The 17822-nt window shown below is 51.2% G+C and overlaps 6 protein-coding genes across 6 annotated transcripts; 2 read left to right on the forward strand and 4 right to left on the reverse strand.

Moving 5' to 3' along the window:
* Window positions 1–319: 319 nt before the first annotated feature.
* N7481_012352 (uncharacterized protein) lies at window positions 320–2042 on the reverse strand (the record flags this gene model as incomplete). The annotated part of the gene is made up of 3 exons (XM_057271571.1): window positions 320–1581; window positions 1615–1624; window positions 1647–2042. The coding sequence occupies 3 exons, from the start codon at window positions 2040–2042 to the stop codon at window positions 320–322; spliced, it is 1668 nt and encodes a 555-aa protein (XP_057115759.1).
* A 1972-nt stretch (window positions 2043–4014) lies between these two features.
* On the reverse strand, window positions 4015–7983 carry N7481_012353 (uncharacterized protein; the record flags this gene model as incomplete). Its single annotated transcript, XM_057271572.1, has 3 exons — window positions 4015–5098; window positions 5151–7022; window positions 7049–7983. The coding sequence occupies 3 exons, from the start codon at window positions 7981–7983 to the stop codon at window positions 4015–4017; spliced, it is 3891 nt and encodes a 1296-aa protein (XP_057115760.1).
* Window positions 7984–8685: 702 nt separating this feature from the next.
* N7481_012354 (RNA polymerase-associated protein) lies at window positions 8686–10692 on the reverse strand (the record flags this gene model as incomplete). The annotated part of the gene is made up of 4 exons (XM_057271573.1): window positions 8686–9417; window positions 9473–9612; window positions 9674–10419; window positions 10484–10692. 4 exons carry the CDS (start codon window positions 10690–10692, stop codon window positions 8686–8688), a joined length of 1827 nt encoding a protein of 608 aa, XP_057115761.1.
* Window positions 10693–11123: 431 nt separating this feature from the next.
* On the forward strand, window positions 11124–11861 carry N7481_012355 (demethoxyubiquinone hydroxylase family protein; the record flags this gene model as incomplete). Its single annotated transcript, XM_057271574.1, has 1 exon — window positions 11124–11861. One exon carries the CDS (start codon window positions 11124–11126, stop codon window positions 11859–11861), a length of 738 nt encoding a protein of 245 aa, XP_057115762.1.
* A 470-nt stretch (window positions 11862–12331) lies between these two features.
* On the reverse strand, window positions 12332–12865 carry ltpA (tyrosine protein phosphatase LTP1; the record flags this gene model as incomplete). The annotated part of the gene is made up of 1 exon (XM_057271575.1): window positions 12332–12865. One exon carries the CDS (start codon window positions 12863–12865, stop codon window positions 12332–12334), a length of 534 nt encoding a protein of 177 aa, XP_057115763.1.
* A 1520-nt stretch (window positions 12866–14385) lies between these two features.
* chsA (chitin synthase I) lies at window positions 14386–17324 on the forward strand (the record flags this gene model as incomplete). Its single annotated transcript, XM_057271576.1, has 3 exons — window positions 14386–14589; window positions 14673–17234; window positions 17310–17324. 3 exons carry the CDS (start codon window positions 14386–14388, stop codon window positions 17322–17324), a joined length of 2781 nt encoding a protein of 926 aa, XP_057115764.1.
* Between the last annotated feature and the right edge of the window lie 498 nt (window positions 17325–17822).

Here is a 17822-nt window from a genome sequence, read left to right on the forward strand (position 1 = left end):
TATCCATATATCCACACCCTTGTACCCTTGAAGGGATTTGAACATTCGCTTCTTTGGGTCCTCTGTTGATATGCTTCGAGGGTGCAAGAGTTGCTTTCCAGCTACTAGTAACGCACACCAAAACGATTGCACATGAGGAGTTCCCGTCTACATATTTCATTACAAATTCACCTGTACCTATTTATTACGCCAGAGCATCAATTTCAATTGGAAATGTTGAAAGTCCATTTCTATTGGGTAACTCTGAAACTTATTCACATACCCTGCATAAAAGACACAATATTACTAGTAATATCTCGATTGAGCAATTCCCGGATCATCAATGCATCCCACCCCAATAACCCTCACCGTCATCTCCCTCGTACGGCTTAGACGCATCTCTGCACTTGGGGTTGTTATAATCCGACACGGTACCCATAGGCCAGATCGGTATTACGCAGATCTCGTTATCTTCACAGCCGCGGCACTCTTTCCAAGTCGTCCAATCTAGATAATCGACCAAGACACTAACTCTGTTTTGTGCAAGACTAAGCTTCTCCTCATTTCCAGCCTCAAGCAACGCCAAGCAAACACTATGCGCAACATGGTGCACAGCGCGCGCTGGCAAAGTCTGTTCCTTCTGGGTTTGGAACGGCAAGAATTGCGTGGCACATCTCTCGGCCTCATCAGAGATGTTTCGCTTGCTGTAATCGATGAATGGCGATAGAAGCAATTCAATGTGATCACGGAATGCCTTGATCTCCAGAAACTTCTCAGATGCCAGATACGACAGTTCGTCTGAGTAGCGCGTAACGATCATGTCAGCAGTGGCTTGCCAGTTCCATGAGGATTCCTTGGTGTCGTTGCTCAAGATCAGACTGGTCAATTCATCGCGAATGGCCGCTCGCTCCGTGGATGAAAGATGTGCCAGACGAGGCAAGACAGATTCATTAGCGAACAGATTGAAATCATATGAGTATGCCGTGACGAAGTGGTCGTAGTTCAACGACACCCGATTGCCACCAATACTATCATACCGAGCAGTAACCGCGCGCATCCACCGCGAAGAGTCCGGTCCCGGTCCACCAGGTCCATGGCCCTTTCTCTTCTTGTCACCGCCAGGAGGACCATGGGGTTTATTGAAATCTTTGCGCTTGCCGCCTTCTCCTGTGTCTTTCTTCACCTGCGTGGTCCGAACGGGAGTCAAGTCACGCTCGAACGAGCAAAGGATAATTTCGAAACCAGCTTCCATGCGGAGAACACCATCAATCTGGCCCTCCCACTCATTCTGCGCCATTTCACATGCCTTGACCGCGCGGTCTTTCTCGCCTCCGGGCCCGCCAGGACCGCGGCGTGGCTTCTTGTCCTGGGAGAATTCCTCGATAGTACCGTTGAACAATACGTAATCTTGCGAGTCTAGAGTCCCCTTCTTCGTTTTGCCGGCGGACATGCCGTCGATATAGACGAGTCGAAGATCCTTAGCGGCAGCATAGGTGTGAAGATATCCTGACTCGTTCTCGTCAGAGTTCCCCAGATGGTGAGAGCCCTTGGCCATACCGGCGACGTAATTCTTCGTGGTGTCGGTTCTCCTGCTCCTCGTCACTTCCGTCGTCGTTGTCATCATCTGGTGGAGACGGAGGAGGGCCTCGATGCGGTCGAGCAAAGACCATGGCATGCTCCGGTTCAAAGGCGAGCCATTCCATGCCAGTCACAGTGTCCGGGTTCGAAGTGCCGTGGTATAACTGAGTACCGACCGGGACTGACGCAAGGAAGAAAGAGACGCCATTATGATGAAGGGATGAACCCCATTGGCGCATGGAGTCGTGAATCACGTTGAAAATGTGGTTTGCATTTTGGGCAACGGGATCGGCAGTAGATGTAGATGTAGATGTAGTAGATGCGAAGGCACCGGAGCAGATCGATAAGCTCACAATAGAGCGGATCGCAAGTTGGGAAAACAACCGCATCTTGCGAGTAGCTGGAGAGTTGGCCACCGTATGTTTTGAAATCCCCCGAGACAGAGCAGCTGCATTATCTGATGGTGATTTCTGATCTCGGATCATGGCGACGCGTCATCACGCCAGCGCTAGCCACCGTCTCATCTCCTCCGAGCCCAGCGGGGCTTTTCTTGGAGCTCCCCTCGATTGGATTGAAGATTTGGTAGTGGGTTTAATGGGGTACGATTGGGGGAAGCATTTTGGGTAGTTATCTCCGAGCTCTGCCTATACACGCAGAACCAAAATCAAGAATTTAACCTAGTTATAGTTACAAACCATACTGAAGTCAGCGATGGTTTATAATATCACGTGATCTATACCTTTTTGGATCCGCCAACCCGAATTGGGATAAGGAAGTATACGAGTACACGCGTACACATCATACAATTACTCGTATTCTGGCTGACGATGAGACTTTTCTTGCTCTTGTTCACGATATTCTATGAATCTATGATAGTAATACCGTGTATCTCAGAGGGTTTCCGATGATATCTATTTTATGTTGAGACAATGTCTTTACGGTGCATTGCTGCTACTAATACTAGAACTATTGAGTACCCTTTGGGGCGTGGTTGCTGCAACTTGAAGTACGCCGACCTCGGGAAGTATCCAACTCGCCGTGCCTTCCAAATCGTGCCTTCCTCAGGTAATCAGGTAATGGCAAGACAATTGTGCGGATCTGTACCCACTGGAGCTCATTCTGCGGTAAGTTCATCTACTACACCCATTACTGCGTGAAATGATGGAGCTTACCAGATAGAAAAAGCCCAATCCTGATGCCGTCGTCGGCAGCCACTGAGATATTCAGCAATCTGTGACAATGAAGGCTTGATCAGTAAGATGGATGCCAAACGCGTTGATAGCATCAAAGATCCCAGTGCAGCAGACCCTAATATAAACTTCCAAAGCACAACACCGATGCTGGACATGGTTTGGGCTGATCAAAGCCCGTCGTTCGTTTCCAAGAGCGCAGGCACGCAGCGTCACTGGTGCCCTCGTTTGATACACTTGACACGCCGGACGAAAACATCCCCATGAACCACGGTCTTCCGTTTCACGCTTCACACCTACGGCAAATACAACCGTGGGGATGATGCTACAGCATCCCCAAAGCCTGTCGTACTCCAACATCGAGCCATGGGTACCACTGCAGGACACCCACGTCGATCCATCGCGCTGTTCAAGAAGGAGCGTTATTGGTACTGATAGGTAGCCAGAAAACAGTTCGCTCAAAGTTCAGGTGCAAGACCAATGGGCAAATTACTGGGTGCTGATCCGCACTTCAAGCCGGGTGCGTACATACCTACCTCAAAGTTTAGCAAAGAGGAGATGGAATTGGCCATTAACAGCTGGCTAAATGTCCGGATTAACAAGTGTCGCCGACAACGCGTAAACCGAGCTCGTCTTGAGTCTGGATCAATGGCGCATTCATCATCCCAACACAGGAACTGGCCGAGTTGGCGTCTTTGGAAGTTTGGTTTAGGATACGCAATTTTCATAAAAGCAAAGAGGATGTAGTAGTAGCCGTTGGCGTCTATTGATTTTCACTGTTTTTGCGCATGCTAGGGAAATAGGCCCCTACGGCCCTGATTACGTCGAACTCGATATGGGCCATCACTCAACTGAACAGTCGTCGACCAAAGATGCTCGGATCAAGCACGACCCAGGGAGAGATTCTCTCGAGCATCCTAACCTTCGAGACCCACGCGCCTATTGCCAGATGTTGACACGGATTTGGCGAGGGCACAGAGAGCTTTGTGAAAACACTGGGATGAGACGCTGCTTATGGTAACTTGAAAGGCTATTGGAAGAGACTTTAAAGGGGTTGTTATGAATGGACACCTAAGAATATTATGTAAAAACTCGCTAAACCTAATTGAATGAAAGATAGTGTACTATTTGTATGATCCTAAAATGCCCAATGTACTACTTATACCTCCTTGCAAAAAAAGCCCCCACCCAAACGCCAAACATATGGTAGTACTAGTAATCGATATGCGTAATGATTCTCATAACAAACTTGAAGTTGAGTGCCAGCTCAATCCCATTGACCATTGCCAGCCAACGAACCCAGTCCACCACCAGCATGCTTGCTCAGCAGCTTAGCAATATTAGATCCGCCATTGCGTTGCTTGGAACGCAATTGTCTCTCACGCTCCTGCTCGCGTGCAGCAGTGTAGGAATTGACTGCACCACCCTTCTTAGGCCCTGACGCAGCGGTGGGAATTCTGCTCGATGAGTTGGACGTAGTTGAGTTGCTGGAAGATGAGCCGGAAGTGACACGACGCAGGAGTTGGGGAGGTCGGAATCCGATGGGTCCATCTGAGTTTCCGCCGCCGTGGAAGGCCATTTTGTTGTTTGTGGAGCCAGATGCGGTTGTGGTTGCGGAGTTGGAAGATGCCTGGCGCAGGAGGGCAAGTCGATCGATGACTGTTCCGCGAGTGCGGCGCGGATGACTGGGTTTGGCGAAGGTCTCTTTGGGCTGGGATTGGGCGTCTTCGGAGTAGGCTTCGTCGTTGCCGGAGGTGTTATTGTCGGCTTCTTCGCCGGGTTCCTCGTCTCCGTCGATCGAGGCATCCTCGTGGAAAGAGTCATATTCATGAGTCTCGGTGAGGAAGGAAAGAGTCTCACGGACCTCGGCCAGGGTAGCGGGCTTCTTCGACATCGCGCTAGCAGCTGTTCGGCGGAGGTGAGGAGGAGGTCGATTGGTGGCATCTTCAGTAGAAGGTTCAAGGGGTCGCTTGCGCTTCTTGCTATCGTCTCCAGCATCGGGCTGTTGATCGGCGGCTACATCTTGCGAGGATTCGCCCAGCGAGGCACCATCCTTCTCTTCTAAGAACTCCAGCTCAAAGTCGTCCTGGTCTTCGCGATCCTCAATAGCCTTGAAGAAGGCAGCCTTCTTGGGATTCTCGGCGAGAGCTCCAACCTTGTCGTCGGCAAGCAGAGCTCTGCGCATCTTTGCGAATTCGCGCTGTTTTTCGCGTCGACGCGCAACGCGCTCATCGTCCGAATCGTCGAGGTCAAGGTCATCGTCACCGCCGCGACGACGACGCAGAGCTCCAGTGGAGATATCCTTGAGCAACTTGGCGACATCCTTCTCGTCACGGTTTCGTTGATGGGAACTAGAGCATGTCAGTAAATAAGAATCAGACAAAAAGACATTTCCACACATACGCATTCAGAGCGGCAAGCTCTTTCTCATCCACGACTTCGCCACTGTTGTCATTGATCATATTCAGATCGCGGATATCCTCTTCGCCATCGCTGTCATCACTAGCACCTCCAATACCAGCATATTCATCTCCGGATTCCTCAGCGGCTTCATCAACCACGCCCTTCGCCTTACTGTTCTTCTTGTCATAGGGCGTTGTTGTCTTCTTGGCCGCCTTCTTCATTACGTTGAAAGCGTTGGCGTTAATCTCAAATTCACCCTCGTCTTCATTTTGCTCCTCGACGGCGGACAGATTGGCAGCACGTCCTCGTCGAATTTTTCGTCCTTTCCGTTCAGCAACAGGTGACTGGCTTTGGCCAACAATCACAGTGTCGATGGTCGAAACAGGCGGCGTTCCTCTGAAGCGCTTGGAAGGGTCGAATGGCGAGAAGACAAAGCCCTCATCCTGCGTCGGATCCGGAATTTGCGAGAATTCAGAGAAACCATGTCCTGCAGGAGATTCTGATACCCTGTTGACATTTGTATTGTAGGCGGGCATGAAATCGGTCTCGTTTTGTTCCTGGCTGTCCTTAACAAGAATCTCAGATTCCTCAGCGCGAAGTCTGGGAACTGGTCTACCAGGATCAGGGAGAGAGAAAGGAATAGTGCCCGTTCCTGGCTGACTGGCGTTTTCGTCGGCAAGAGTGCCCGCAAAGGCTTGAGTGAGACCCATGGACATGTCCGGGGTCTCCATTCCGGGGAACTTGGGTCGTTCAGCCGACTGCGGAACATGAGATGGGGGTCGGACAGGCGTAGAAGGGATCTGCTGTTCGTTTTCTTCGTCGTCTTCGTCGTCGCTAACGACGCGGGTGCGGCGTTTTCTCCTGGATCCGGGGGCTTCGATTTCGGGCTCTGAGACGGCCGCCTCCGATTCATCTCCAGAAGATTCATCTGCTTCATCTGCCTCTCGTTCGAACATGCTCATTTCTCCCTTGGCACTCTTCTCTTCATCCTCATCTTCGTCGTCGCCAGATGCATCGTCATCAGATCCAGAGAAAGCATAGTCATCATCGTCTTCCTCATCGTCATCAGCATCAAGGCCCTTCGCCTTCCTCCTGGCCGCACGCTCCTCGCGGGCAATCTCATCGGCTTCTTGGCGGGCTTTCTCAACCAGATCTTCAACATTGTCTTCCATGGCGGCACGCTCCTCGGCAGTCTCAATGACAACACCCTTTGCCCTGAGCTCTTCGATACGCTCCCGTCTGTCTTTTGCGGCTTGTTGACGCGCCTTGTAAAGAAGACTGGCAGAGAGTTCGGCGGAGCTCATCGAACTCATCTTATGGTTGGGAGAAGTGAGATGAGCCAGAGCTTTTAGCTTGGTCATGGAGGAAGATTCCTGCATCTGGCGGGAGGGCAGATTCTCAAAGGCGGCGATTCGACGGCATTTGGCCGGAGACGTAATAACCTCCAATTCATCACTGTCTGACCCATCGTGTTGATGTTGAGCGACCTCTTGTCGGGACATGAGGACACGGACAGAGGGCGGGGTGATTTTTCGAATTGCTTCCTTGGGCTGAACGATGCTTCCGGGTGACTTCGCGATGACTTCAGGTACAGGCGCAACGAGGGCATCTGTGTCCTTTGGTTCAATTGGCGTGTCGGCAATGGCCTCCTCAAGGGTGGGGAGATCAGTCATCTCGATATCGGCCTGCTCGTGAACTGCTTCTGGCTGGCCATCAGCCGGCATTTCGGTGGGCTTCTCTCCATCAGCAGGACCAAGGACAGGGGAGGTGCGAGGAGTCTCATTCTTTTGTCCCTCGATATCGGATGAGTTTTGTGATCCAGCTGCGGAAGACGAGTTCGCCGCTGCGGGTTCGGCTGGGGGGGGGGATCGGCTTGCATAAAGTTGAATCGAGCAAACAGGCTTTCCTTCGTAATCTTTTTCTTGGTCTGGGCTTGGTGGGCAAGCTGCATATTCCGGCTCATGCGCTGAGTCTCTCTGCTCATCTCTTCCAGGGCCTTCTTGCTAGCCTTTCGCGGTTGACGAGCTTTCTGAGATAACTTATGCGCAGAACCCGGATCATCAGCTCCACTCTCCTCACCAGATAGAATATCAGAGCTGAATTGCTCCATTTTCGCTCGTCGGGCGGCCTTTTCTTCGGCCTCGACTCGCTCCCGCTCTTGGCGCTCTTTGCGTTTTTGGGCGATAAGTTCAAGAAATCTGGCGTTCTTTGCCTTACTAGGTGCTTCACTGTCGCTTCCGGATGCTTTGTCGCTGCGGGATTCGGATTGCGGCCTGGTAGCTGCAGGCGAGGAAACAAATAATGGCGAGTCGGTACGACTATGAGTAGGTGAGTCTCCGGTGGTAGAAGAGCGCTGAACCTGCGCATTATTCCTCTTCTTGGACCCCGTTACGGGTAAGTCATCATCGCTTGACTCGTGGACCGACGCGGGGCTTTTCTCGCGTGGCTTCTGGGCTTGTTCTTTCTCGGATCGGAGTGCATTCGACAGGCGAGAGAAAGCAGATCCTTGTTCACTGCTCTCATTGGTGGAACCTTGCATTCGAGCAGCCATTCGACCCTGAGGTCGAACAATATCATCTGCATCGTCCGAGTCGTCCGAGCTGTCGTTATTAGATTGAAGTGGGCGCCGTTCAGTAGTAGTCGATGTGTTATTGCGACCGAAGTCCAGCTTCGGAATTGTAGTTTTCTTTTTCGTGGCTTGAAAGTCGCTCTCGCTATCACTGTCGAATTCCGCCATCATAGCCTTGATCTTTTGGCCGGGGGTAAGCATGTTAGGCGAATTGTTCGCTGGCGACGGGGAGCGCGTCGAACGCGGTGTAGATGCAGAGGACATTGTGGATGTGTACGGTTGCAAATGATATTTCGGAGCAATTATACAGTGTCACGGATCATTGTGGGATCAATCGATTGTAATGAGGAGGTTTGAAGAGTCGACAATGCGGGTCTTCAAGGGTGGCATACCTGGGGAGGTGGAAACGCGATGTGCGCGTGCTTCGCGTTGCTGGGCCATACACGTGACTCTATCAACGCGCGCCACTATAAACCAATGGAGCAATTCAACCATCGAAATTGTCTGATCGTGTCTGTCTGTAATTCTACCACTACGGATTTTCTAGAATCAGAATTTATTGTATCTGGTTAGAAGAAAGTATAGGACAAATCAATTACTGATTGGCTAGTCAACTGATTAGCTACTTGTTTTCCAGAATTCGTACCTATTACTACGCATGCTGCCCAAGTGGCTTGAAAAATAGTCATGCTCCATTCGAATTGTGCTCATAATACAGGTGTTCCCGTAGGATTTTCTTTTGCTTGACGCCGCATGATCGTGCGCCTTATCCCAAATGAAAAAAAGAAACAAGAAAAAGAAGACACCCTATCAGCATCCGCCGGTGGATATTCTAGTGTGTACAGGGTTTTTGAGGTTATTAAAAAGATTTGGTCAACTGCTAGATGCTTAGCTTAGTGACATAAACCGCATCCGAGTCGACAGAACTTGGACGAAAATATGCAACCGATCAGATATGCGACAGTCTTAAATATCGATATCAATGTCCATATCCAAAGCCGCGATGTTCTCGTCATCGTTGTTGCGGTAACTAATCATGAAACCACTCTGCTTCTTCGGGGTCAAGCTAGGCTTGGACGCATCTAAAGCACCATCGGCGCCCGACTTGGCAGATTCCTTGGGGTTATCGGTGGGGGTAGAATCAGCGGGTTTCGGTGAGTCTGTGGGCTTCGTGTTTACGTCGTGGTGGGTCTTCGCAATGGTTCGAACACGCATGAAAGGATTGACAGTGGCCTCACCCCGAGCCACAGCAGCGGCAGCTAGGCGAGCAGCCTTGCGTTCCTCAAGTTGGGCTCGACGCACATTCTCGTGGTTGAGCTTCTGGTTTCGCAAGTTGATCTGGTGAACGCGTTCTGCTTCAGAGAGTTTGGTTTCCCCGGCTGGCTTGGCAGCGAGAGATGTTCCCCAAGAGAGATTGGGGTTGCGAAGGTCATTGAGCTCCTTTTGCAGACGCTCAGCTTCGTCATCGTTGCCATTGGCTCGTGCAACTTGTAGATCTTTTTGAATGTCGTTTTCGCGAAGGACGTTCTTCTTTTCATCAAGTGCGCCTTGTTTGCGAAGCTTTTCGCTCAATTCTTCCTTCGTGAACTGGTGGTTGATGAGTTTGTTAATATCGACAACCTTTGCTGCTACTTTGCTCTGGGTCGCCATCTTGCAATCCTCGACCGCCATAGTCTTGCGGTAACGGGCGTATTCGCTCTGTAGACTGGTTAGTGAAACCATCCTCAAATAAAGGTGGGAGTAGGCAACGCACGTCACTGAAAGAAGAATCGGAGCAGGCGATGAAGGGGAAATCTCGAATGGCCTTTCCGTGGGCTAATTTGGCATACTGATCAACGACAAATGAGCGGCCATTGGCTCCCTCCATAGCATAGGGCTTTCCTGAGGTGAACCCTATCGGGAAGTTAGTGACTGGCGTGAAATGGCCACATCGGTCATGAGAAGGAGCTCTTACCAGTGATCAAGCAGAGACGGTATTCATTGAGGCCCGTCTCTTTGCTAGGGCCAATGTTGACACGTGCATAGCAGCCAGTGATACGCTCGTTGAATCCAGGGTAGAAGCAGACTTGAGCAAAGTTGCTGCGGCCGACACGGGCACGTTGAATATCGCGTAGTTCGGCGGGAGGGTCGTCCTTGGGAACGACTTTAGAGCTTCCAACGCGGTCATCAAGATCAATGTCGCTGTCCGCATCGGCATCGTCATCCGAGCCCAGAGAGGCGCTTGAGACAGAAGATCGCCTGCGTGTCTGGGTAGTGTCTCGAGCGCGGTTCTGATCACGCTTGCCCTTCTGCTCGCGCTGGCGCTTATAGGCATCGATTGCTGCAGAGGTTTCCCCGACCTTGCGGCCACCAAGCGTTGTCTTCTGTCGGGAACTCTTGCGCTGGGTTTCATCTAGACCAGCCGAGCCGGCTTTTCGCTTGGCCTGCTTGGCGGCACGCGCCTCTTCGCGCTCTCTGGAGGCGAGGAGCCGGCGTAGAGCAAGATCCTGGTTGTGACGGTCGACTTGCTGGGCACGCTCGGAGAGCATCTCCTCACGCTGAATTTCGGGCATCGCCATAATTTCATCCTTCTCCTTCGCTGAATAGTACAGCTTGTCGTATGGGAAAATTGGGCGGTCTTCATCATCAGAACCCCCTCCCTCAGAGTCGGACTCCGACATGGGGGCAGACTGAAGAGAGTGGTGTGACTCGGCATCGGAGCTGAATACAACAAATACGTACATTAGTAAATGAGACTGGGCAACCAGACTAAGGCATAACTCACATTTCGCCGTCCTCTTCGTCTTTCACTGACTTCCTCGAATGTTTGGTTGAACCTTTGCGACTTGTGGGCTCAGGTGAAAAATCGCGGTCTGGTGAACGAGATGAGCGGGATGGTGCCGGTGATTCATCTTTCTGCTGGGGAGGAGGTGATTGTTCCTCGTCAGAGTCGCCTGCCAGAGCGAGCAGCTCCTCGTCCAAAGCGTCCGCCATTCTGACTGAATTCAACCGGTATTTGGGCCGGTGCTAAGACTTCAGATGAAAGAACGTGTGTGTAGATCGGCTGCCTGCTTCTCCGTATGCCTGCCTAACCTAGTCTCCAAGTCAAATAGGCTCCTGGCTAGGAGGCGCAAAGATTCAACAAAGGTGTTCCTCGAGTTAGGCGATGGAGTCAAGGCGGAATTTCGATCTCGGAGAAAATCCCCCACCAAATATGAAGGCTCTGTACAAACGGCGGGTGGCGTGAAAGACGAGGGTATTGCCGGGAGGGCGTGGTTGTCTGTCGCAAGTTGGCCTTTGCCGTCGGTTCATGACGTCCGGCGCGCCAAGACTCAAGCGCGCGGCAGCGGCAAGGCCCTTTTTACCGACCGACCTCCAAGACTCGACAGCCACAGCAGCAAGCTTCAGCTCTGAGAATACGCACAATGGAGTCTATCCCTACTCTTCGGGGGTGTTTGCTAGCGCAATGCCGACGCCCAACTCGACGAGTATCATCAATCTTTCTCGATTTCCTTGCCCCCACTGCGGTCCGATCCCAGCACCGATACGCCTCTACGACCGGAACGGACGGTACCTCTAAGCCTCGATATGTTCTGAGCAAGAAACAGCGTGAATTCATGGACAGCGCTCTGCGGGTCAATCAGGCCGGTGAGCTCGCCGCGACTCGCATCTACACCGCGCAAACCCCTCAAATCGTCCGATCCCATCCACACCTCCGACCCTTAATGAAGCACATGTACGACCAGGAGGCAGGCCACCTGAAGACATTCAACCAACTTGTTGCGAAGCATGAGATCCGTCCGACAGCCATGTACCCGTTTTGGGAGGCTGCATCTACTTTCCTAGGATGGTCCACCGCCGCGCTGGGTCGGGAAGCAGCCATGGCATGTACCGAGGCGGTGGAGACGGAGATCGGTTCACACTACAACGACCAAGTGAGGGAGATCCTATCTTGGGAGGCGGATGCAGAACGAAAGGGGGAGGAACTCGATGATGAGCTCAAGGAGATGCTGAGCACATTCCGACGAATTCGAGATGAGGAATTGGAGCACCTGGACCACGCAGTTGCCAACGATTCTAAGGAGGCTAGGCCGTACGATCCACTGGTGGATGTGATTCGTCTAGGGTGCAGGACTGCTATCAAGATCAGTGACAAGGTCTAATTGAGGGGTCAATTGTGTTGTGGTGTCTACCCTGTGTCATACTATGTTCCGTCCCACATACTTGTATAACAAATAATCATGTACCAAAGCGAGTAACATTTCTGCAACGTCATTCTATCAAGCTCTAAGGTGTAGTAGCTGGAAACTACCTCGGGATTATTTTGTGTATTCCTTCAAGTTGTTACGCAGGTGTCCAGATTGCAGAGTTCCTTGGGATCAACTTGAGTATCACACCGCCTGCCCAGGTGATTGTCTAGTATCTGTGCTGCTATCCATAATGGCTTTACTATCATTCCTGCCCAGGTGGGTTACTATATATAGCACTGGTATCATTTATCTGGTGTTACCGGTAGTGTAGTAACTAGCATCCCATCTGGTATATTCTAACATACGTCTATGATATTGGGACCCAACATTCTATTATTCCATATCACACCTTTCATATATCATGTCACGAGCCAGTCATTGACCTACTCATTACTCTCCAGATAATCCACAAAGCCCTGAGAGAACCTCACGACTTGCTGATAGACCTCCTCAAAGCCATTAGCACCACCGTAATAGGGATCCTGCACGACCTCCCCACCACCAACACGATCATGTAATTTACCACCCTGACCATAGTCCCCGAACAAGCGAACCTCCGCGACCTTAGCGTCGTCACCAGCAGCGCCCAGCGCAGCGTCCCGCGCGGCTCGGGTGTTCTTGGCAGAAGACTTGGGGTCGGCTTTTCGGTTCAATGAATTGATAACAGACACACGAGTATCCAGGAGATCGCGCAGATTGTACTTGTCCATGGCGATCAGGTAGTCGAATTTCAGAAAGTCGTCCTTGGTGACTTTTCGAGCGGCGTGGTGGTAGCTGGTGATGCCGTGACGGCGTAGGGTGGACATGGTCCGTGAGTCGGGGGGCTCATCGGTGTGATAAGCACCGGTACCGGCCGAGTCGATCTCGCCGATGATAGGATTGGAGTCGGCGACATTGCGGAAGACGCCTTCGGCCATGGGTGACCGACCTGGTGGGCGTTAGAATGGGACAGTGGCAGCAAGGCTTAGCGGGGCGGAGTGAGGGTGGTGGGGTGGCTGACAGATGTTGCCCAGGCAGACAAATAAGACGCTGACGGGGGGGAGCCATGGTGGAGGTGGGGGTGGAGGTAGAGGGAGAGGTGGTTGATATTGAAAGAGATCTCCCATGCGATTACGGAAGTAAATGCGAATTGAAGTAAATGTCTATGGCGGTTACGTCAGTAGGGCTCTGTCTGTCTGTCCCTGTCGAATGAGCGGGGCCGTCTATCTAATCTCCCGTGACCTCGGCAGTACAGTGGCAGTAGCACCACACGAGGTGTTACTATTTACTTATACTATAATACGGCATGCTAGGAAATATGACTATTGGATAGTATCTATGTATACAATATCTATTCTAAGATATATGACATATGCATCTGCGACACATCGACATACATACTGTGTGCGGGGTGTAGGCAACCAAGTTGCCAGTAGCTAAAAATAAGTTGTATCCCTCAGCCTCAGCCACAGACACAGCCACAACCACAGGTACTGGTCGCACTTGCCACGCCCGTCCCGTGGCTGCACTACAATTTTCGTCTTGGCAGCACCACAGGCGTGCCTCACGTTGGCCTAGTGACCACTGGTTGTCCCCACTTCATCTCGCTGCATCACCAACCCGTGGATCGCTCGTTTCACTCCCCCGGGGAATTATTGGCTTGCTGCTCATTTTCCAATCAGCGTTTGGATCTCTCTTTTTTTTTCTGTCCCTTTTCTTTCACACATGAATTCTTGCATCTCATCTTCGCCCTTCGAGATACAAGCCTTAACATCGTCTTCACATTGCATCGCACCGCATCACATCATCCACTGTTATTGCGGGTCGGCCAGTCAAGCGCCTATTCGTCTGCCTGCCTTCATCTCCACCGTCATCACAGCGATCGTCAAGGCCTCGTAAACACCCAGGGGTCCGGAATTTATCTCTGCTGTCTTGCCCTTTAACACTCCTCCAATCGTGCGACACGGACCCTCCCCCTCATATTTGTTCCTCCTCTCATCATCTCGTCTGGCACATTCGCTGTTTCTGAAACGCCCGCCGAGAGTTTGGGTTCGTCGTTCGGACTAGTGATTCCTCCACATCACGGAGCCTGTCGATTCCACTTGGCTCCTGGCGCAATCTCCAACCAACGACTCCCCCCTCTGCCCTTGTCCTTCGGGGCGGCATTATTGCTTTGAGCTAAGTTTCAAGCCTAGCTCGACGCTATGTCCTATAATCGCATCGGTTAGTTCCTCTCCTTTTCTTGTCTTTCAGCCCTGCGTACCTGCATTTCTCTCTCTGCCAATATCTCTTTGCGCATATACCTCACCTACCCGTCTGACTTTTGCGCCGTGGTGCTGGACATTGACGGTGCACGGTCATTACGTGGTCCCTTTGACAACTCTCCTTCGCTCTATCTGTCTAGGCGACTGAGCCATTGTGATCTAGGGCAACCGTGAAAACAGCACAAGCTAACAAGATGCGCACGCCAGACCCCTTCGGGGACGAGAATCGCTCGCCTTTGAATCCCAATCCTCAGCACATGAACAGCTACAACATTCGGACCCCATCCCCAGGAAATGCCTATCAGCTGGAAGACAACCCTTACGCACAACATTCACACAACCCATATGGCGAGCGTTTGCATATGCCGTCGGCTGATCAGCTTGCCTCTCAACCAACCGTGAGTGGATTTTGGCATCTATCATGACTGCGCGCATGTCGTACCTTGACGGGAATAGCACTAATTTCTATCTAACTCTATAGTACTCCGTCGAGAATGTCCCACACTCTGGCTACCAAAATCCTTACGCAGACCCCAGCCATCCCGATCGTCATGAAGACTACACATTCGACCCCAATGCTCACCATGACGCCTACCTCCCTGGCGAGTATGTGTCGCATCCGCCTCAGGCTCAACCTTATCATGACGAGTATGACTATGACCTCGGCCAGCATCCTGAAGGCCGGTCCCCATTTGATGAACACCCTAGTGCTCCCATGTTGGAGCATGAGAACCCCTTTGGGCCGGACCCGTATAAGGAGGAATTCGACGATGAGCCGCGCCCAACGCCTAGTCCCGCTCCTCTTCGACGCTGGAAGACTGTCAAGGAGGTCCAATTGTTTAACGGCAATCTCGTCCTTGATTGTCCGATCGCGCCAAAACTCTTGAGCCAGGTGCCTCACGCAGAACCCCCTGGTCGTGATGAGTTCACTCACATGCGTTATTCGGCTGCTACTTGCGACCCCGCGGACTTCTTCGACGAGCGATTCACACTGCGCCAGAAGCTTTTTGCCAAGCCCCGTCACACTGAGATCTTCATCGTTGTCACCATGTACAACGAGGATGACTTCCTTTTCGCGCGCACCATGTCTGGTGTTTTCAAGAACATTGATCACATGGTGTCGCGTACCAGCAGCAAGACCTGGGGCAAGGATGCTTGGAAGAAGATCGTGGTCTGTATTATCAGCGATGGTCGTGCTAAGATCAATCCCCGTACTCGCGCTGTGTTGGCTGCTTTGGGTGTCTACCAGGACGGAATTGCCAAACAGCAGGTCAATGGCAAGGATGTCACCGCTCACATTTACGAATACACGACCCAAATTGGCTTGGAAGTTAAGGGTACACAAGTTCATATGAAGCCACGCTCAGGCGCACCTGTGCAGTTGATCTTCTGTCTGAAGGAAAAGAACCAGAAGAAGATCAACTCCCATCGGTGGTTCTTTCAAGCATTTGGTCGAGTCTTGGATCCCAATATCTGTGTTCTCCTCGATGCCGGTACTAAGCCCGGTAAGGATTCAATCTACCACTTGTGGAAGGCCTTCGACATTGAGCCTATGTGCGGTGGTGCCTGCGGAGAGATCAAGGTCATGCTGTCACACGGTAAAAAGCTTCTGAATCCCTTGGTCGCTGGTCAAAACTTCGAGTACAAGCTTAGCAACATTTTGGATAAGCCTTTGGAATCTGCATTCGGTTTCATCAGCGTCTTGCCTGGTGCCTTCTCAGCCTATCGTTACGTTGCTTTACAAAACGACAAGAACGGCCAAGGTCCTCTCGAGCGATACTTCATGGGTGAGAAAATGCATGGTGCAAATGCTGGTATCTTCACAGCCAACATGTATCTGGCTGAGGATCGTATCCTTTGTTTCGAGATTGTCTCGAAGCGAAAGTGCCGCTGGTTGCTGCAATACGTCAAGTCATCCACTGGTGAGACCGATGTTCCCGACCGCATGGCCGAGTTCATTCTCCAGCGTCGTCGTTGGTTGAACGGTAGTTTCTTCGCTGCCGTCTACGCCATTACCCACTTCTACCAGATCTTCCGCAGTGACCATAGTTTCCTGCGCAAGTTTGCTCTCATGATTGAGTTTATCTACCAAACGATCGCGATGATCTTCGCGTGGTTCGGTATCGGTAATTTCTTCCTAGTCTTCCACATTCTGACAACCTACCTTGGTAGCGATGAACTTCTGGGCACCGCTGGAAAGGTATTGGGTATCGTCTTCGAATGGCTTTATCTTGCAACTCTGGTCACTTGTTTCGTACTTGCTCTCGGTAACCGACCTGGTGGATCTAACAAGTTTTATATGACCATGGTCTATTTCTGGATTTGCATCATGATATACTTGTCATTCGCGGCCATCTTCGTTACTGTGAAATCCATTCAGTCTGAAGTACAGTCTGACGGGTTCTCGGTCACCGATTTGTTCACCAACAAGACCTTCTTTTCTATCATTGTGTCCCTTGGTTCGACCTATGTGATGTGGTTTGTGGCGTCCTTCATTTTCATGGACCCCTGGCACATGTTCACCTCGTTCATCCAATACATCCTTCTGACCCCGACCTACATCAATGTCCTCAACATCTACGCCTTCTGCAACACCCACGACATTACCTGGGGTACCAAGGGTGACGACAAGGCCGAGAAACTGCCATCCGCGAACTTGAAGCCTGGCGGCAAGGTTGATGTCAACATTCCCCAGGATGACGGCGATCTCAACGCGCAGTATGAAGCCGAATTGGTGAAGTTTTCCATGAAGCCCCCCAAGGAAGTACAGGTCATCTCCGAAGAAGAGAAGCAGGCCGACTACTACAAGGGATTCCGAAGTGCCGTCGTGTTGGCATGGGTATTCTGCAACTTTGCCCTGGGTGCTGTTGTGCTGAGCGCAGCTGGTCTGGAAACATTCGATGATCAGAGCAGCAGCAGTGACAGCGAGGATTCTACTCAAACCAAGAAATCACTCATCTACATGGAGGTTGTACTGTGGTCCGTGGCTGGTCTATCGATGTTCAAGTTCTTCGGTGCGATGTGGTACTTGGTGGTTCGGATGGTGAGTTCCTCCTCCCTTCCCTTTCTTCATTAACGTTCTTTAAATGTATCATTAAGCTAACTTCATTTCTCACAGTTCCGAGGTGTTTAAGGTTCTGTATTTTAGGGCATGATTGTGTACGCTCAGCCTTATTTCGATCTTGTGTTTTCAATATATCCCCACGCTGCGTTGATACCACGGCGGGTCCGGTCCGGTCTGGTATGGGTAACTATGGTTAGGTTTACCTTTGGAGCCGGAAAATTGTGTTATGTGTGTGATGACTTGGCGCTTTATCCCGCTTCGGCAGCTGTATTTCTTTGCACGACCTGATGCATGGTATACGTTGGTGTTTGTTTGTTTTTCTCCTGTTCGTCTCTTGTTTCTCTGTCTCTTTTTTCTTTTCTTTTCTTGTTTATGCCCGCCTGCTTTCAAAGCCACGGATGCATTTATGTGTTGGACGACAGGCCGCTTGACGGATGAAATGTTTTTGTATGTGTAGATAGCATGAGTTGTGGATATGATTCTTGTGAATTTCTACGAGGCGGGTTGATGGTGATGGTATAGATGAAATGCACTCGTCAACGATTACAACCTTGAAAACTTATCAAA

This window comes from Penicillium waksmanii, assembly GCF_028829765.1.
Source record: "Penicillium waksmanii strain IBT 27052 chromosome Unknown utg000010l:1.0-3698451.0:1.0-3701458.0, whole genome shotgun sequence".
In the NCBI taxonomy this organism is placed as follows: domain Eukaryota; kingdom Fungi; phylum Ascomycota; class Eurotiomycetes; order Eurotiales; family Aspergillaceae; genus Penicillium; species Penicillium waksmanii.